Below are 20,731 nucleotides of genomic sequence, written 5' to 3' on the forward strand. Positions count from 1 at the left end.
TTCTCCCGGGAAGTGCTTATGAATCCCTCTTTGCAGGTCATTAGGAGGGTTTAATTAGTGTGCATTGGTTAATTCTAAAGTACTGAGCTTTTATCTAAGGTTCCTTGTTCTCCTGCTGCCATCCAATTTGTTCTATCTTATTTGTTATTTTAATTATTTATATATTGAATATTGTTTTTAGGGTTTGATCACAGATTGTGCATTTTGTAACAAGCTTATAATCTGCTTTCTGAGGGGTTTTTGGCCCTGAAAAGCGGAGTATAAATCAATATAATAAAAACAATGTAAAAAACTGTGCCCCTGGCCAGAGGTTACCGGCCCTCCTTGGTTTGACCCCACTGAGGAATCTACCTTTGCCCTGAAGCTTGCACCTTGGTGGCCTTTATCTCATATCATTCCAGTGGTTGCCGTAAGTCATAAATTTTTACTGCTGACTAGCTGCAGCGGCTGTCCCTTTGACCCGCCGTTTCAGGGAATTCCAGAGGACTTTTTGCAAAATCTGTGTATAGTGTATGCGTGTGTGTATCTATGTGTACACACACACACATGTTTGTGCACACACACACAATACTTAAAGCGGTCCTTCTGAACATTGCATCACAAACTTACTTTTCTAACTTACCAAGTGAATAAAAGGTGGTGGCGGGGGGAGAAGCGTGAATTGCTAGATTCCAAACGATCTACATAAAATTATTTCCAGGCTGCCTTTAAGGGTGGAGACCTCTCAAATCCCACCAACTTGTGTATTCTGCTCCCATCCTCACGCCCCCCCTTGCTCCCAATCAGATATTAAACCATCTAAGCCCCCACCCAAAGTGGAAGCAGCATTTTCTGAAGTGGAACTGAGAGCTGCTGCTGTGACACCATGGCTCAGGCGTGAATCAGGAAGTTCCCGCATCAAATCTCATTTCTGCCACACGCTCCTTGGCCTTCGTGTCAGTCAAACGGCTTGTCTTCTCAGCCTCGGTATTATCTCCATATTGCAGATGGGAGACTGAGGCTGAGAGGACAGCGGTTTGCCTAAGGCTTTTTTCTTCTCTGTTTAATTATTTCCATAGCAAGGAATATATATGAAATTCATATATATGAAAATACAACTTTTCAGCAATTGGTCAAACCTATGGCTTTGTCTAAGCCTACAAGCCACCGAGTGAGTGGCAGAGGTGTGTTTTTGACCTGGGGCCTCCTGCTTCATGTCTTCCCTCTGCTGCTCTCTGGGTGGCCTTAACAATGCATTGCCTCATCTGTCATAACCCTCAAGGAGATGCAACAGCACCAAGAATCAGCATCCTTTGCTTGGCTCTCACCTGCACCTGGAGGGTGGACCATTTAGGGCATCCTTCCCCACCGGATGCCCTCCAGTTGTTTTGGACTCCAACTCCCACTAGCCTCGGCCAGCATGATCAATGGCCAGAAATGCTGGGAGTTGTGATCCAAAATATCTGGAGGGGACACCCAGTGGGTGAAGGCTGTTGTATGCTGACTAATTAATTGGGGGAATCTTGTTTTAGCCAGTTGGGGGCATCTTTTTAGTCAAATTTAATTGACTAAATTAAATTAATTTTAATTGTTTATTGAAATCAATGAATTAGCTAATGTTGCAGCCTAAATAGAATCATAGAATCATAGAATAGTAGAGTTGGAAGGGGCCTATAAGGCCATCAAGTCCTGAGAACTTACTCCTGAGAACTTACTCCAGGAAAATAACAGCTCTTCGTAATAGGCTGGCAGTGTTGCTCGTGGAAAACAAACGTTCACGAAAGTAGATTCTGTTGTAGGAATCACTAGAGGTGATTTAAATCTCCATTTTGTTTGGGAATAAATCTGTTCCATTTAATATATCAATTTTTAAATGGATACTGTTGTTTTTATGTTTCTGATAGTTTTTAAATGTTGTATACTTTTTAAATGTTTACTGTTTTAACTTTTGTGAACTGCCCAGAGAGTTTCGGCTGTGGGGCGGTATATAAATGTAATAAATAAATAAATAAGTCTAGCCTCCTACCTAGTGCAGGAATCCACCCTAAAGCATCCCTGACAGATGGTTGTCCAGCTGCCTCTTGAATGCTTCTAGTGTGGGAGAGCCCACAACCTCCCTAGGTAACTGGTTCCATTGTCGTGCTGCTCTAACAGTCAGGAAGTTTTTCCTGATGTCCAGCCGGAATCTGACTTCCTGTAACTTGAGTCTGTTACTCCGTGTCCCGCACTCTGGGAGGATTGAGAAGAGGTCCCGGCCCACCTCTGTGTGACATCCTTTTCAGTATTTGAAGAGTGCTATCCTGTCTCCCCTCAATCTTCTCTTCTCCAGGCTAAACATGCCCAGTTGTTTCAATCTCTCTTCATAGGGCATTTTTTTCCAGACCCCTGATCATCCTGGTTTCCCTCCTCTGAACACGCTCCAGCTTGTCTGTGTCCTTCTTGAAGTGTGGTGCCCAGAACTGGATGCAATACTCTAGATGAGGCCTAACCAGGGCCGAATAGCGGGGAACCAGTACCTCACGGGATTTGGAACACTATTAGGGTTGTATGTCTATGTATGATGCATTATGTCTAAGTGGGGCTTGTTGTTAATACTAATACTGCACCACTACTAACAATATTAACACAACAATAAGAACAATAATAACTTTTTGTTTAAAAAATGGGAACAAGGAAGAGGAGGTGATCTGAAATACCCAAAGTTCATTTTCAGTTCTCCTTTATTTATAGTCAAAGACACACACACACACACACACACACACACACACACACACACACACACACACACACACTCGCACAGCAAACAGGGTTAACATCTGACAAAATACTCACCTACCCAGTTGCGTCAAACCCCAGTAGTAAAGCTCTCAGGGAAAACAGCAACAACTTCCTATTAATTTGTCTTTCACGAGTTTGTGTGTAACTTCTGCTGAAAATATTTTATATACAGTGACGCTCTTATGATCCTGGGCAAGTCGATTGAATGAAGGTTGCTATTTCATGTCCTGCCTCCCCCACCCCCACCCCTCTGCCTGACCCCTCTGCCTGTCGATGAGTTGCATCAAAACTATGTTTCGTTTGCTTGCAAGGCAGTACTTTTGGAATGTGGAATCTTTCCTTGTGTAAAAGGGATGTATTTTGTTTCTTCTTTGTCATTAGGGTGGGGCGGACTTTTGACATGATTGATCAACTTGTTTGTGTGTGCGTGTGCATGTGTGTGCGTGCTTATGCGTGTTTATTAGAGCCTTGAGCTCTGCCAAGTGCAAACTAGTTGCTGAAATAGAAGGACCTACACTTAGAATTAAAGACCAGGGTGCTTCTCAGCACACATTCAGCCTAAGAATGTGTTTTAGTACCAGGATTGAGCCTGCAGCCTTTTTCCACACAAATCTTCTTCTATTTATTTTATGTATTTATTTTATTACATTTATATACCGCCCCACAGCCGAAGCTCTCTGGGCGGTTTACAACAATTAAAAATAGTAAACATTAAAAGTATACAAAAATTTAAAAAACATAAAAACAGTATAAAACAAGCTAGAGGGAAAGCTAGTTTCCCTCTAGCTTTCTCAGTTTAACCTGGAGAAGAGGAGGTTGAACAGAATACATGATAACTGTCTTCAAAGATCTGAAGGGCTGTCACACGAAGAGAGAGCAGGCTTTGTTCTCTGTTGCTCCAAATGGCAGGGCTGGAAACAAATTTCCGAATGGGAACAGCTGCTTGGCAGCGGAACGGGCTGCTTCGAGAGGTGGCAGAAGGTGGATGGCCTCCTGTCAGGGACGCTGTAGGTCTATCCTGCATTGAGCCTGGGTTAGATTAGATGACCTCTAAGCTCCCTTCCATCTCTATGATTTCAGTAGCCTAATTTAGGAAGAAGAAATCCCCCCTTTTATCCTTGCCATTGTGAGAGCAGAGAATTGGAACCCCTGGCCGATGCCGATCTACTGCAAACCACCCAGAGGTCTTCTAGTCTACCTTCTGTCCATCCTGGCTTGGCTTGAATCAGGGATGTTGAACCTCTTTCAGTCCGAGGGTCAAATTCAGCCTTGGAGAAGCTTTCAGAGGTAGGGTGGACCAAAGGCAAAAAGGGCAGAGACAAAATACTTTAAAGCTGTTAGGGCAAGTAATGAAGTCATAGGCCCGACTGGCGCCAACGCTGATTTTATTCTGGTGCCAAGTGAAAACATGGCTTTTTAACAAAGCTTTTACTGGTTGAATTCACTAGGCACATTGTTTTAACTGTTTTAATAGTTTTACTGTTTTTAAATTATATATCTTTTTAACTTGGTTTATGGTTTAATTTGTATCTAGCTGTGTATATTTACTGTTTTTATACTGTATGCTTTTATCTGTACGCCACCCTGAGATCTTATTGATATAGGGTGGGATATAAATGTTTTAAATAGGGTGGGGAAAAAACTGCAAAAGCTGGGAAACCACCAAGCAAGGGGTACTTTGGGGGAAAGGGGAGGAGACAGGGGCATGGCCATCTGGAGAACTCTGGAGGGCCAAACTGGGACCCTGTCTGGATCAGGCTGGGTCTCCCAGGCGTGTATCCCAAGTCGGGCTCAGAGCCTGAAGAAGAAGTAGAGGAGCCAAGACAGGAAGTGGTTGAGGAAATTCTCCAAGACTCTCCAGGAGTCGAGGAGGGATCTTCCCAGGAGCTTATCAAACCAGAGGCCCAGGCTCAGAGATCATCCTCCCCGTCCTTGTGAACTCAGTCTTTGTCGGAGGGGGAGAGAGCAATGGAACTGACAGATCCCAGAGTCCACTGCAGGGTCAAGTGGGTGGAATTGAGAGGAGGAGGGATCCACTCACGCTAGCCACTCACCTGAGGTTACAACTTGAAGACCCTCCCTGAAGGAGGAGTTCAGTAAAAGCCTGTCAGAGTTAATTAAGCTTAGAGGATCACTCCTAGCATTCACACTCCCTTCAGGAGTGAAGAGATGTCTTTTTACTGAATAAAGCTTTGTGGGTTGCACGGCAGACCCTCTTTATTATCTCACATCTCGGTGAGAGGGCTTAGAATCAAAACAGACCCCAGACAGGCTGGATTTGGCTCAAAGGCCTGAAGTTCAACACTGTAGTTTAAATCAGGTGTGTGTGTGTGTGGTGTCAGGGAGAATTCTCCCCTGGTCCATTCTATCTAAGCTGTGAAAAGATTTTTGAGGGTCTTCATACAACTCATAGACACACTTTAATCTTGGAGATTTTAAACCCGCATTGTGTTAATCCAGCAATGGCCAAACTTTGTGTGAGCAGAAATATGTAGCGCATAAGAGTACTACTTTCAGGTTGACTTCCCTCTCTCTCTCTCTCTCTCTCTCCTTGCACAAATATGGCTTTGATTAAAACCATGTGTCTTTCCCATTAAGGTTTCCCACTTGGAAGTGCTACAGTGAATAAGTATAAGTGCTTTTGTGCTTTTGTGTGTAGCCGACGGGACAATTTAAAGCTGAGATCCATCATAAAAATCCTGAGATTAACCGCTTTCATTAACAAGAAAGTTAGGAGGGTTTATGGGTATTGTTTATGGGTATTGTGTTGAACACAATATTTTGAATGTCTGATCTCTTTGTGTTACCAGATATCTTTTATTAGGATATCTATTCTGTTTGGGGAACCTTTTTCTGAGCTGTTGGTGATGACAATCGTGTGAGGGATTGCATGCCCAAATAAGGCTAGTATCTAACCATAATATATGCGGTGCACACACTCCATGCATTTATACAGTGACCTGGTTCACCTGTAACGGCAGCTGTTGGAACCAAATTCTAGGTTAATTAAGCCACAATTTGCGGAGATGCATGCAAGTTAACCCATGGTTTGTTCTTAGGTTACCTTTGGATTGTTTAAGCCACGAATAACCCAAAGTGTCAAAGTTTGGATGTCAAGCTAACAATCAACAAATGGGGCATTCGTAGGTTGTTTCTGAAACCCGGAAGTAGCTTACCCACAACGCATCCCTGCAAATCGTGGATTAATTAGACCGTGATTTGCTGATGAATGCCAATGTTATATGCAAGCAGCCCTGCAATATATACCAATCATTATGCCAAACTGCTTTTTTAAAAAATGAAATCTTCATATCACAAATGTGTAAATAGTTCTTTGGAATTTAAAATGTTTAGAAGTATTGAGTGTTTAAGCTGCAAGCTCTGTCTATAGTAGAGGTGTGAAGGCTTGGGGAAAAGAAATAGGAGGGGGAACAGAAATGGAAACTAATTTTAAAACCTCCCCCCTCCAAAAAAAAAAAATCCCTGTGGGAGGAATGGGAAAAATATTTTTAAATTATTTTTCTGTGTCCCCTTTCCTATTTTTATGCCTCCCCACCCCCAACCCAGGCTTTCACCTCCCTAGTATAGTCTGGTTAGATAGTGTATGGTTTTGTTTAAAACAGTTCACTCCAACAATCTTGGAATTGTTGTAGATCACAAGCTGAATATGAGCCAACAGTGCGATATGGCTGCAAGAAAGGCAAATGCTATTTTGGGCTGCATTAATAGAAGTATAGCTTCCAAATCACGTGAGGTACTGGTTCCTCTCTATTGGGCCCTGGTTAGGCCTCATCTAGAGTATTGCGTCCAGTTCTGGGCTCCACAATTCAAGAAGGACGCAGACAAGCTGGAGAGTGTTCAGAAGAGGGCAACCAGGATGATCAGAGGTCTAGAAACAAAGCCCTATGAAGAGAGACTGAAAGAACTGGGCATGTTTAGCCTGGAGAAGAGAAGATTGAGGGGAGACATGATAGCACTCTTCAAATACTTAAAAGGTTGTCACACAGAGGAGGGCCAGGATCTCTTCTCGATCCTCCCAGAGTGCAGGACACGGAATAACAGGCTCAAGTTAAAGCAAGCCAGATTCCGGCTGGACCTCAGGAAAAACTTCCTGACTGTTAGAGAAGTGCGACGGCGGAATCAGCTACCTAGGGAGGTTGTGGGCTCTCTCACACTAGAGGCATTCAAGAGGCAGCTGGACAACCATCTGTCAGGGATGCTTCAGGGTGGATTCCTGCATTGAGCAGGGGGGTGGACTCGATGGCCTTGTAGGCCCCTTCCAACTCTGCTATTCTATGATTCTATGATTCTACTGGGTGTCTTGTGTTTTTAGAGCAACCATTCATTTAACAGCTTACCTGGACCGTTTTGTTCCTCCTTGGCCATTCCAACTTGGTGGAAGGGAATTCCTGTCCTGCTAAGAAGCTAGCGTCCTGCATTTCCATACTGACTATGGAGGAACACAAGTCTCATTCTCCATTGCCAACGTGGGAACACTGGCTACTAGCCTTTTAGAAGCCCAGATAGATTAAAACAAAACAAAACAAACAAACAAACAAAAACTTTGCACACAGGCTAGTAACTACCGTAGGCTTATTTACAAGGCTGCTCCGGAGGGCGTAGCTCTGTATCTTTTTACTGTGTATAAAGTTATTATTGTTTTTACAGACATTTCCCTCGATTAAAAAAGTTTCATTGAAACGCGTTGGGAACAATTTCTATTGATGCAGCTGTCTGTTGTAGCTGTTTTTGTCCTTGGATTTTTCTACAGCTCTTTACGGATCCTCTGTGTTCTCGTGTGAATCTGCCCCAAGCATGTCTACAGCCATTGAAGGAACAGTAAAAACAGAAACACCGCTGGCGTGGTTCCGTGCACACTGGTGGTATTTCAGTCACAAATATCAGCATTGGATTGGATTGAGAAGAAACCTGGCTGAAGGCTAGCAGAAAACAGAACAAAACTAGAGGAAAACTTAAAATAGCTGGCTATTGACATAACGGGCGCCTGTTCTCAGAATGTCCAGCAAACGACCTTGAAAAATGCCCCTTTATTAAAGTGTTATTTATAGTCTCCATGTTTGAAAGGAAAGTTGGGCGTTTATTGTTTCCTGTGTGGTTAACTACAGTCATTTTGTTTGTATTGGCTCCATGCCAGGAAGTAATATACCTCAATATAGATGAATCTGGTGCGTTTCCGGGTTATGTTCTTGCAGAGTTGTGTCTTCCAAAAGTAGCCTTTAATAAACATCCCGTGAATCGGAGGTCTTTCTCTCCTGGAGTTGTCAGATATCCTTCGCCTTGTTTTTATTAGTTGTGTGAGATGGGTCCCAAATGCTGTGTAAACGGGGAACTGAGAGGTTGATAGAAATTGGCTTGACGGAGGTTGCTTGCAGAGTCGATGGCAAAGGTTGGACTTTAATCTGGGGTGCGTGCCCCCTGCCTCCAAGCTGCACAGGGCATTGTGCATGAGGTTGAACTGGGGATCATAGAATAGTAGAGTTGGAAGGGGACTATAAGGCCATCGAGTCCAACCCTCTACTCAGTGCAGGAATCCACCCTAAAGTATCCCTGACAGATGGCTGTCCAGCTGCCTCTTGAAGGCCTCCAGTGTGGGAAAGCCCACAACCTCCCTAGGTAACTGGTTCCATTGTCGTACTGCTCTAACAGGAAGTTTTTCCTGATGTCCAGCTGGAATCTGACTTCCTGTAACTTGAGCCCGTTATTCTGTGTCCTGCACTCTGGGAGGATCGAGAAGAGATCCTGGCCCTCCTCTGTGTGGCAACCTTTTAAGTATTTGAAAAATGCTATCATGTCTCCCCTCAATCTTCTCTTCTCCAGGCTAAACATGCCCAGTTCTTTCAGTCTCTCTGCATAGGGCTTTGTTTCCAGACCCCTGATCATCCTGGTTGCCCTCCTCTGAACACACTCCAGCTTGTCTGCATCCTTCTTGAATTGTGGAGCCCAGAACTGGATGCAATACTCTAGATGAGGCCTAACCAGGGCCGAATATAGAGGAACCAGTACCTCATGCGATTTGGAAGCTATACTTCTATTAATGCAGCCCAAAATAGTATTTGCCTTTCTTGCAGCCACGTCACACTGTTGGCTCATATTCAGCTTGTGATCTACAACAATTCCAAGATCCTTCTCGTTTGTAGTATTGCTGAGCCAAGTATCCCTCATCTTGGTTTCTATTTGGTTTCTATTTCCTATGAATGTATGGATCTTGTTCAAATGGATGGATGGATCTTGTTCAAACGGTTCCACCTGTGTTTCACAGATTGTCACATGCCTTTTGTTCTGTCATCTGCTCATTGGTGGAATTGGATTTTTTCACCAGAATTTCATTCCACTTGTGCTAGTTCGCACTAGTGCTAATGTGTGAATGAGGTAATTTTATTGATTTTTTAAAACATTTATATCCTGCCCCTTTCCTTCTAAGAAACCCGAGGCGGTGTGCATCATCCTCCTTTTCGTTGTCTCAGGTTACCCAGTGAACTTTGTGACTGTGCTGGGGGTTGAACCCAAGTCGTCCACGCCCCCCCCCCCAGTCTTAGAAATGACTCACTTTTTATTCTTAAGTCTGACTTTTAAATCCCACCCCCAATAATAATCCTAGGGTTAAAATTCAGAGTTAAACGCTCAGAATTTCAAAAATGGTGAGAGGGCAACACTTTTAGAACACGGCTAATCTTTCTCACAACAGAGCTGTCCTCACTTGAAAACAACTGTTACCTGGATCTTATACTATTTCCCCCTCCACCCCTTTCCGGTGTTACTATCCGTGGGTCAAACTACACATTAATTGCACAACAACCTGGGCTGAGTTTGTTCATTTCTAACTGACCCCAGAATAGCCGTTTTCACAAGTATACTGTTGTTTTTATGCTTCTTATGTTTTTAAATTTTGTATATTTGTTTTTAATGTTTACTGTTTTTAACTTTTGTAAACCGCCCAGAGAGCTTCGGCTATGGGGTGGCATATAAATGCAAATAATAATAATAATAATAATAATAATAATAATAATAATAATGCTAAACCTCTTTTTTTTTTAACACAAGAGGAAGTGTGCATGGTCCCAATTCAGGGCAGAACCAGCATACACCTAGAGAGGTAGATTACACACACACACCAAATTTGCTTCCCAAAACCCCACCCCACCCCTGCTGGCATCAGGCATCCCTTGGTATAGGGTCCTCTAGGCAGGCTTATATTTATTTTATTTTATTTACAACATTTATATACTTCTTTACATCTATACAGACTCTGGAGCAGTGAACAAGAAACGATAAAAGGAATAAAACACAATATTAATGGCTTTGACAACATTAACAATTTTAAAAACAGAGTACTTGTAAAAACTAGTTGTGTGGCAGCTGCCTTGCATACGGCATTCGTCCAATGTGAGCCAAGTGGACGCCATCTTACATTTCCCGTAATACCCTTGAGCAGCGCAGTGTAAGAAATTTAAAATGGTGGCTTCTGGGGGTTTGGGGCCAGTGTGTGTGTGTGCGGTGCGACTTGACAGCTGCCTGGAAATGTTAGTGGTGACAATGGCCCTGGTCTCATTTATTCACTCCTTGTTTCTGTTCTTTCCCTTTTCCCCCCCAGCCATCTACAATTATGACGCTGCCCAGGATGTGGAACTCTCCTTGCAGGTTGGTGACACGGTTCACATTCTGGAGATGTATGAAGGTAAGCCTTCACTTGGTTTTCCAGGACGGGATGGGAGGATTCACAGTTCAAGATTCCTTTCTCCAAATTTAAATATTAAGGCTCTGGCTCCATATGATTGTTTATTATTTAAAGTGGATTTTAAAAAGCCATGTCCTTACAGAGCAGCGTACATACAAGAGTGTGGCCAGATACATGACATTTATTTTTATTTCTTCATTTACAAAATTTGTATACCGCTCCCTGTGTGAAACAGATTGCGGAGTGATGAACATAAGTAAAACAGTAAAAGATACAAAGATTAAAACACAATTAAAGCTAATCTGCTTTTGATAGGAAGAGAACTGACTCACACGAATGACGGAGACTACGTCTCAGTTTTGGGGATACTCTCCATCGTGAATCCATTAAATTATATAACACTAAAGGAGCCTTGACTTAGTGGTAGAGCACCCCACTTTTCATGCAGAAAGTCGTAGGTTCAATCCCTGGCATTTTCAGCTACAGTTGGGAAATAATAATAATAATAATAATAATAATAATAATAATATTTATTTGTTACCCGCCTCTCCCTCCGGAACGAGGCGGGGTACAACACAAATACAAACGCCATAAAATACATATAATTAAAACATTTAAAACTAATACATTATGAAAACCAGCACATTATTAAAAGGCATCTTAAAACTCAACTGGGTAGGCCTGCCAGAAGAGATCAGTCTTTATAGCTTTCTTAAACTCCGGAAGACTGTTAAGCTGACGAATCTCTCCCGGCAGGTCATTCCATAGTCTAGGAGCGGCAGAGGAAAAACCAGTGTTTGAGACCCTGGAGAGCTGCTGCCAGTCAGTATCGACAATACTGGGCTAAATGGACTGAGTATAAGGCAGCTTCCTATGTTCCAAATAATTGGTAAAGGGCTGAAGCTCAGTGGTAAGAGCATCAATCCCGGGCATCTGTAGCTAGGGCGGGAACAAGTCCTGCCTGAAACCATGGAGAGCTGCTGCCAGCCTGTGTCAACAATACTAGGCTGGATGGACCAAGGGTCTGATCCAGTGACCCTGTTCAGACGACACACTAAACCACAGTGGTTAAGCATTTTGAGCTAAACATTATGGCTTGGCGTGTCGTGTGTACCATTCCTAACCCTGGTGGCTAAATAACCACAGTTTAAAGATGCTCACTACCCATTTGCTACAAAGGAGTTAGTGGACTAGCTATAGCTTATCGTGTTGTCTGAAGAGGGCCAGCATATGGCAGCTTTCCAGCTTCCTAAGTTAGGAGCGGGAGTTCAGTTCTGCAGTCACTGGTAGCAAAGACTAAATTCCCAGCAGCCAAAGCTGCCTTTCGGGTCGCCAGTGAGCCAAGCCAGCTGCTGGCTTTGCAGTTCGGCGAGACCATTGGTGTCTTTTCACTTTGCTTCGACCTTGGCACCGGAGAGAGCTCATCGGAGCCTGCATGTCAAAAGAGATTATGTTGCTGATGGGTGTCTTTATGGAGAAGTGTCGGGAGGGGAGTGTTTTGCAGAGGAAGATTTAATGTGCCAAAGGAGCAAAATATTCGCTGACCTTGCGAGCAGGGAAACGAGAGACAAAGCAAAAGTTGTCACTTATCAGAGAAGCGGGAGGCGGCTTTTCCTTTGGAAAAAAAATGACTCCCCCCCCCCCCGCCCAGTCCTACACACACTTTAAGAAAGCTGATTTTTTCTTTGCTTTTCAATCCTATGCACGTCTACTTGGCTGGAAACCGAATGGATTTCAATGGCAGGTATTGGGGAAAGATTGGCTTCAAGTTTAGTTATGTGGGTGCCTCGGGGCGCCATCTCAATCGTCGTGGTCAACAGAATAACAGCAGTCATATTCATATGCCCTTTGGCGTTTTAAAGGACTCTGCGGAAGGGCAGGCCAGTCAAGCCAAAAATGGTGGTGGCCATGGTCTCCCTCTGCCCTTCCCGCTGTTGATTGAAGGTGAGAGCGATGGTGTAGCGCAAAATGCCGAAGCGCAGGCATTCCTCGTGGCGGACTTCATAGCGACACCACCAAAGGGGGTCCAAAAATGCAGCCAGCTGGGTGGATCTGTATATGGGTGTATCAGGGATGCAGACCACTGAGCCTGGAATTCTGATCTCGTTTTTCAGGGTTCCCTTCCCCTGGCCCATTCCCATAGCTCTGACCACTGATTGTTTGCTGGTTTCCCAACATTTGCCTCTACAAAAAGGTCAAAACGCCTCTCCTAAGGCTCAGTTACCAACACTAAGACCTTTAGGAGGCTAACGGGCATCCTCTGCAGTGTGGGAGAGATGCGGAGGTGATCTTTGCCTCCATGCTTCTTCCGCTCGGCAATTTTGCTAGATGGGCGTTTTTGCCCATCTAGCCAGGGCTCTGAGGAGGGGGAGGGATGGAGGCTGGGGAAGGCTGGGGATAGGTCGTATCCTCGCTTCTCCAGTCCTTTCCCCCCCTCACCCACTGAACAAGGCCCTTTCTGTCGTCTTACGAGCTCGGAGAGGCACCCAGTGCAGTTCTCTCTGCGTTGGGTGTGAGGGGGAGGGGTGGGGACTCAGACTCTTGTGTCTGAGGTCAGAGTGTTGTCTCTGACCTCAGATCGAGGAATCTGAGGCATCCTATGCCTCTACCCCCCCCCCCACCCAGATGCTGTCTAGGACCTGTAGGATTGCTCTCTTCGTCTAAAATATTATGGTGTTTGTGGTAACTTTGGTATTTTAGCCCTGCCCCTTTTACCTTTGACAAAAATACCGATTGGATTGCCACCTGGAATGTGGCCCCTGAAATCTTCTCCAAAATAGATTTTTGGAGAGGTTTGACACCCCTGCCGTAGGAGCTACAGTATGTGGGTATTTTTCCCCCAGTTCAGTTTACGCACAGCTCGTGAGTGTCTTTATTGGATTGGATTGCCATTTATGTCCTACTGCTCCTGACCCTACAGCTTGGGACCACAATACCTGACAGAACGCCTCTCCCGACATGAACCTACCCATACACTGCGCTCAACATTTAAGGTCCTCCTCCGAGTGTCTACTCAGAGTGAAGCTCGGAGGATGGCAACAAGGGAGAGGGTCTTCTCATTGGTGGCCCCTCAATTATGGAATGATCTCCCTGACAAGGCCCGCCTGGCGCCAACATTGTTAACTTTTCAGCACCAGGTCCCAAGTAATGTATTCTAGTTTCAGTAACTGCTGAGAAAAGCCAAGCAGGTGATTTCAGTGCATTGGGCCCTGGAAGGCTGGAATCCTCTATGCCAGCCTCCTCCAACCTGGTGCATTCCAAATGGGTGGTATTACAGGCCCCATGGTGATTAGAGATGATGGGGATTGTAGTCCAACTCATCCAGAGGGCACCAGATTGGGAACACTCTTACCTGTGAGTAAATCGTTGAACTCATTTGGGTGGACATTTGATGGATAGGATTGCAGCGTAAGTATGGCATCATTTAAAGTTCTAATCCAGAGATGTAAAAATGCAGTATGGGGCTACATGCAGCCCACTAAGCCATTTCTGGCAATTCACTGGAAACTCCCCCCCCCCCCCCCCATCCTCCGCCACCAGCATCTGCTGCCGGGCAAAAAATTGTGGCGGCACTATTCTCTTGCTTGCGCTAGATGATGTGGGAGCGTTCCTGGAAAAATGTTCCTCAGCTATAAATGTTTCCCGAATGGAGGCTCTGAGCATGCGCAGAGCCCTTATGTGTGAATGCACAGAGGGCCACTAGAAACATTATATTTGCGGGTAAGCAACCTGCCTTTATCTCCGATCTCTCTGTCAAGAGAAAGCCTTCCCTGTGTGTGCTTGTGTGTGCACGTGTGAGTATGCACACATGCGCTTGCACGCCCCTCTGGTGTTACCCGATTCAGCCCTTGGGGACGAAAAGGTCACGCTCTTCTGCTTTGCACAGTTCCCTGTATTTAAGCTGCATTGAACGTAACAAGGCTTACTTCCAAGTACAAACGTAGTGCTTTTAGAGTGTAAGAATTGTTTTAGTAAGTTTTGAATATTTGATTTCTAATTATGAAGACATGTTTTCTGTTTTTTTTTATTACTATTATTTCTTCCTTGACAGACTGGTACAGAGGATACACTCTTCGAAATAAATCCAAAAAGGTACGGCATCACATTTTTGTTTTCTTCTTCAGTGATGCGTTTCATTAAACTCCGTCAGACCTGGGTGTTGTTTCTCTTGAAACGTCTGTTGTAATTTTAGTATGTAATTTCTGGTGCAACTTCCTCTTCTGACAGACCTCCTTTACACCTTCTTGGTCTCAGATCTTTAGAAATCAATGATCTGCAAGGGGATGTGGATTCTGAAAGTTTTGCGATAATATTGCAAAAGCATGAAATTTGATTTTAGATGAAGAAGTGGGTATCCAGATACCTAGTTGGCCACTGTTACAGTGTATGTATTATGTTTCTGGTCCTTATGATTACAAAAATAGGCTTGAAATGACATTATGGGTGCTTGTTAAATCCAAAATAAGTCAGAGTGGAACTAAGCACAATCTATGCAAAAGTGTCAAAGCCCTGCGTAGCTCCTAGAACCATCTTCAAAACTAGCAGAAGCATAACAGATTTCGCAGGATAAATTTAGTATGTAATGGAACAATCTAACATTGAGTGAAGCAATGCAAAACTTTATTACGGTGTGAAGAAATAACTGCAGGCATGTTTGCAGACTAGATCCTGAGACTGCAAAACGTTTCGTAAGGAATGGAAGCTGTTTTCATTAGGAAAGGAACTGGGGGAAATGAATGGGTGTTAGAGGAGGCAGTAGGATAGGGCATTTGGTCTCCAGAACAGCCCCTAGGTGTGTAGGCTAGGGTTGTTCAACGTCAGTCCTGGGGGCCAAATCTAGTCAGGCCTGGCTAAGGTTGCCATATGTCCCGGAAAACCAGGAATGTCCTGATTTCCAGGAGATTCTGAAATGTCCCGATGGGCTGGGCAAGAATCCCAGATTCCTGGTCCAGCTGGCTGGAGAAATTCTGACCTCCAAAATGGTGCCTTGAGTCTGTTCAGCAGCAGAGAAAAAGACGCATCAATATGGCGCTTTTTCCGGAGCATCACCGCTCCTCCACAGGCTCATCTGAGTCACTCATCGTGACTCACCTTATTGCGCCTGCGGCTGCGTAAAAGACGAACAACAGCGAGGAAAGGTGCATGTGCTCTCCTCAGGCTACCTAGAGTCCCATGCAATGCAAAGGAGTTTGGTGAGCTTGCCTGGTTGTGGTCAGACCTTTAGGGTAAGTGCGGGGCGGAGCTGCAGGGTTATTAGTGGGGGAAGAAAGAGAGTTTTGTGGGGGACAAGAGGGAGGGAGTGATTGGGGAGTGAAGGAGAGAGGGAAGAAAGGAAAGGAAAGTCACTCCCCCCAAAATTGCCCTTCAAAAATCCACCTCCTTGGATTTTATTTATTTATTTATTACATTTTTATACTGCCCAATAGCCAAAGCTCTCTGGGCGGTTCACAAAAATTAAAACTATAATAAAACAACCAACAGTTTTAAAACACAAATACAAAATACAGTATAAAAAGCACAAGCAGGGTAAAACCACGCAGCAAAAATTGATGTAAGATTAAAATACAGAGTTAGAACAGTAAAATTTAAATTTAAGTTAAAATTAAGTGTTAAAATACTGAGAGAATAAAAAGGTCTTCAGCTGGCGACGAAAGGATTCGGGCTGCAAGCCTCAAATCTGTTACTTGGAAGTAAGTTGCAGTGAATTTAAGATGTCTGGTTTTACAGTAGTTGATGTTTTAATTGAAAAATTGGGCTTCCCCTAGACCTTAACATATTGCTCAGTTTTTTAACAAATCCTAGCCCCCCCCCCCCCAATTGTCCTGGTTTTGTGGATTCAGAATATGGCCACCCTAGGCCCGGCCCTACCATAAAGCATGAGGAAGCAGACGCGGCAGGCGGCAAAGTATGGTAAGAGCAGCGCTCTCCTGCTCCAAAGGGTCTCTCGCTTCTTGAAGCAGCCCCTTGCTTACCTGTGCACCTCCTGCGTGCACATCCACCCTGCTCATGCCCATCCCAACCCAGCTGGCCCCACCTGCCTGGCTGTTGGCTGGCTGGCTTTTCTGGTGTGGCTGTGCGCACCCGCCTCGCCAGCACACTTCCCGTAAGACATTTCTGCCTTCAGGAGCCACGCAGCACCTGTGCGGGGTCGGGTAGAGTATTGTGCCAAGTCCTGGGATCTCTAGGCATACTTTGCCAGATGCACAGGTGATGCATGGCTCCTGAAGGCAGAAACACCTTAAGGGCAGCGCACTGGCAAGACAGGCAGGGAAACCTAAGCCTGCTGATCGGGAAAGCAGGTGATGTGTCTTTGGCTGGGCCTGAATCCAGCTTCCTCATTCCCCCAATCTTTTGGTGGTTTCTGGCTTTCATGTGTATTTCCTCCCATTCTGAAAGGTTGGAATTCCTCTCCTAGGGCTTCGTTACTGGTAGGAAGAGGTTTAAGCTCAGATCTGCTGTTATTTATTTATTTATTTATTACATTTATATACCGCCCCATAGCCAAAGCTCTCTGGGCGGTTTACAAAAGTTAAAAGCAGCGAACATTAAAAACAAATATTCAAAAATTTAAATGCATATAAACAGCAATATCCATGTAAAACAACAATTCTGGGGTCAATTAAAAAAGCACAATTCAGCATATGTTGCTAACTGCCTGGGAGAAGAGAAAAGTCTTGGCCTGGCACCGAAAAGATAACAATGTTGGCGCCAGAGCCTCATTGGGAAGATCAATCCATAATTGGGGGGCCACCACTGAAAAGGCCCTCTCCCTTTTGACCCTGCCCCTTTTAACTTTGGCCCCACCCCTTGACTTCAGCCCCGCCCAACCACTGGAATGCAGCCCCGTCTCTGACCCCTGCGCTAGGCTTTCTGATCACATGGTTTGGATCCCTGCAGCAACTGGATTTACAATTGCTCAGAAATGACTCCCATGTACGGTAGCTATGTGCCCATTGAAGATGTGTCGTTGGAGAAGGGAGGGCCTCCCCTCTGCTCCCACTCTGTGCTTGTTCATTGTACCCTGTTTTGTTGTCTGCAAAGGGCTAGATAGGCTTGCCGGGCTGAACATTCATCGCTCCCCCAACGGTATAGTCCTATTATGATGGACTGCACCCAGCAATGAGATCCTTGCCTTCTCCTCCTTGTGGAAAGCCTTGACGTGATTGCATTTGCAGTTTGTGCCAACGGGTGTTTCGATGGCAGATACAAAAGTCATAAGTCTACCAGAATTCTTTGTGTGCTCTGCCAAAATGTAATTGAGGATATAATTCATTATATTCTATAACTCGCTCTGTACGTTGGAGAGCAAAATCCCAGCAGGCCCTGTTAGAGGTTTCACAGACGTTTCGGATCCTGGTAAGATTTGCTACTTGCTGGCAGACTTAGATAAATATGTAACCTATAACCCGACATTGTTTGCTGTCAGAGCTGGAAAATATTAGAAGTCGGGGATGTATGGTTAGTTGCAGTACCTTGTCAAGGAGATCACCCATGATAAGTTGACAACTTTGGGGTGGGTGGGGAATCTTTCTTTCCTTGCATGTTTTGCTTGGATGTAGCTTTTTTTGTTGCAACTGGAACTTCTTTCTTGCAGCTTTTAGAAATTGCCTAGATGTATTGCGATATTGAATATTGCTTTGTCAGGATGTTTGGTTTTGTGTAAATAGATGTTAAGGGGCAAGTGATGCAAACTAACTAGATGCATTCAAGTTTGCATCCTTTTTATGGATCAGAATCCAGCTTTTTGGGGGGCAAATGTTATTAAGAAGCAGAACGCACGTGTTCCACCAATGGTAGCATTCTGCTTATCACTGATTCCCCATCTTCCCTATTAGAGTCTGTCAACAGTCCCTGACAATCCAGTTGCTGCTTTTTAAATGCAGTTATTTATCTTAAAGCCCCCACAAATTGTCTCAAAGTAGAACTCTGCCTTCCAAGAAACATGGGTTACTGCTACCAAAAGTAGCATCCTCACTTCCTTTATTTATTATTGCATTTATTTCCTGCCTTTTTTTCCCCTCAAAAAAAAAAAAAAAGTAACTGATCCCAAAAGTAGCATCCTCTTCCTCCTGACTGTTATAGCAGTACGACAATGGAACCAGTTACCTAAGGAGGTCGTGGGCTCTCCCACACTAGAGGCATTCAAGAGGCAGCTGGACAACCATCTGTCAGGGATGCTTTAGGGTGGATTCCTGCATTGAGCAGGGGGTTGGACTCGATTAGGGTGACCATATGAAAAGGAGGACAGGGCTGCTGTATCTTTAACAGTTGCATAGAAAAGGGAATTTCAGCAGATGTCATTTGTATATATGGAGAACCTGGTGAAATTCCGTCTTCATCACAACAGTTAAAGGTGCAGGAGCTATACTAGAGTAACCAGATTTAAAAGAGGGCAGGGCAACTGCAGCTTTAAGAGTTGTGATGAAGAGGAAATCTTACCAGGTTCCCCATATATACAAATGACACCTGCTGAAATTTCCTTTTCAATACAACTGTTAAAGATACAGGAGCCCTGTCCTCCTTTTCATATGGTCACCCTAGACTCAATGGCCTTGTAGGCCCCAACTCTACTATTCTATGATTCTATGATTCCTCTCCATTTTATCCTCACAACAGCAACCCTGTGAGATAGGTTGGGCTGAGTGTTTGTGACTGGCCCAAAGTCACCCAGTGGGTTTCCATGGCTGAGTGGGACTAGAACCCGGATCTCCCAACTCCCAGTCCAACACCTTAGCCACTACATCACGCTGGCACCTATTCCCCTCTTCCACATGTCTGCAATTCGCAACTTGAAAGCATCCGGCCTTTGGGGGGTTCCCGAATCACTATGGCCCTTTCCTCTGGCCCCAGTCCCGTTTCCCCAACCACCGATCAGCTGACGGCTTCCTGACTTTGGGGCTGTTCCCTCACCTCCCGCCCTCATTCTAAAAGGTTGAAATGTTTCTCTTGAGAGATACTGGCAGGGAAGAACTTTAAGCTACAATATACCAGCATTTTGGGTGCATGTCTTTTGCCTTAGGTCCCACCTGGGATGTTGCCCCAGAGAGCTAATTTTAAATTGAATTTGGCCCTGGGGGCAAAAGAGGTTCCGCACCCCTGATATACAGACTTACTTGTGGTTTTATTAGAATGTACACCTCTGTGGCAGGATGTTGCGCTTTTATTTTCTTACCCTGTACAGCACCATGCACATCAATGGTATAATAATAATAATAACAGCAACAACAGCACATCCTCACTTTTCTGGCATCCATGCAACATGCAGGGTCTTTATTTTTCATTGCCACTGAGCAAAACAAGTGGTCTTTTATTCCCCCTCTCCTTATTTTTGTTGGGGGTGGGGGTGAGCCAGCTTTCAGCTACCCAGGCCCATTTCCTAAGAACTGCATCCAAACCCAGCATCGATGGGAAAGGTTCCCACTGATTTGCATGGAGGGCTGGCCAAAAATCTAACGGACTGCTTTGATCTCTTGGAGTGCATCCATTGCGTTGAAGTGAGATAATCAATGTCTTTGACTACTTTGGTCCGGAGCAGTTTGTTTATTGACGTTCTGTGCAAAATGCAGAATGTCCCCCAGTCTCTTTAGATCTATCGAAACGATTTGCCGGCAACAATCTAAAACTTGTGAGTGGTTGGGGCTCCCCCATGGGATTCAGCCTCCTGCACTGCTCAGATCTGCAATTCCGAAATCATTTATCTTCCTGGAAGACTCGCTTTCAGTGGGGGTTGCGCCTAATGCTGTCACTGACTGAGCTGTTAATGGATGGTAAGCAATTAGTTCCCCCAAAATCAGATGCTTAGTGGTCTTGGGTTATAACTGATATGCAGCCACGTGTTGCAGAGAGTGCCAGACTATGGGATAGCTGGAAGAAATTAAAAACTTTCCTTTCGTATGTAACGTAAGAAGGGGACATGCTGGATCGGACCAAAGGCCCATCCAATCTGATATTCCGTAAACAAGAATATTGAGAGAATTGCACCAACTGTTCGTTCCATGCCTTTATTTGAATGGTTATTACACAAAGGAGGGCCAGGACCTCTTCTTGATGATCCCAGAGTGCGGGACAAGGAATATTGGGCTCAAGTTACAGGAAGCCAGATTCCGGCTGGACATCAGGAAAAACTTCCTGACTGTTAGAGCAGTACGACAATGAAATCAATGACCCAGGGAGGTCATGGGCTCTCCCACACTAGAGGCATTCAAGAGGCAGCTGAACAGCCATCTGTCAGGTATGCTTTAATGTGGATCTTAGCATTGAGCAACGGGTTGGACTCGA

General features: G+C 44.7%; 1 protein-coding gene across 1 annotated transcript in view; it reads left to right on the forward strand.

Annotated features, from left to right (window-relative positions):
• Nucleotides 1–20,731, forward strand: part of DOCK5 (dedicator of cytokinesis 5) — a 175,900-nt gene that overhangs the window by 31,716 nt on the left and 123,453 nt on the right. Inside the window, exons 2-3 of the mRNA XM_063139247.1 lie at nucleotides 10,370–10,453; nucleotides 14,505–14,545. Coding sequence (XP_062995317.1) covers nucleotides 10,370–10,453; nucleotides 14,505–14,545 — 125 coding nt within the window. The remainder of the gene's footprint in view (nucleotides 1–10,369; nucleotides 10,454–14,504; nucleotides 14,546–20,731) is intronic.

This window comes from Elgaria multicarinata, chromosome 12 (assembly GCF_023053635.1).
Source record: "Elgaria multicarinata webbii isolate HBS135686 ecotype San Diego chromosome 12, rElgMul1.1.pri, whole genome shotgun sequence".
In the NCBI taxonomy this organism is placed as follows: Eukaryota; Metazoa; Chordata; class Lepidosauria; order Squamata; family Anguidae; genus Elgaria; species Elgaria multicarinata.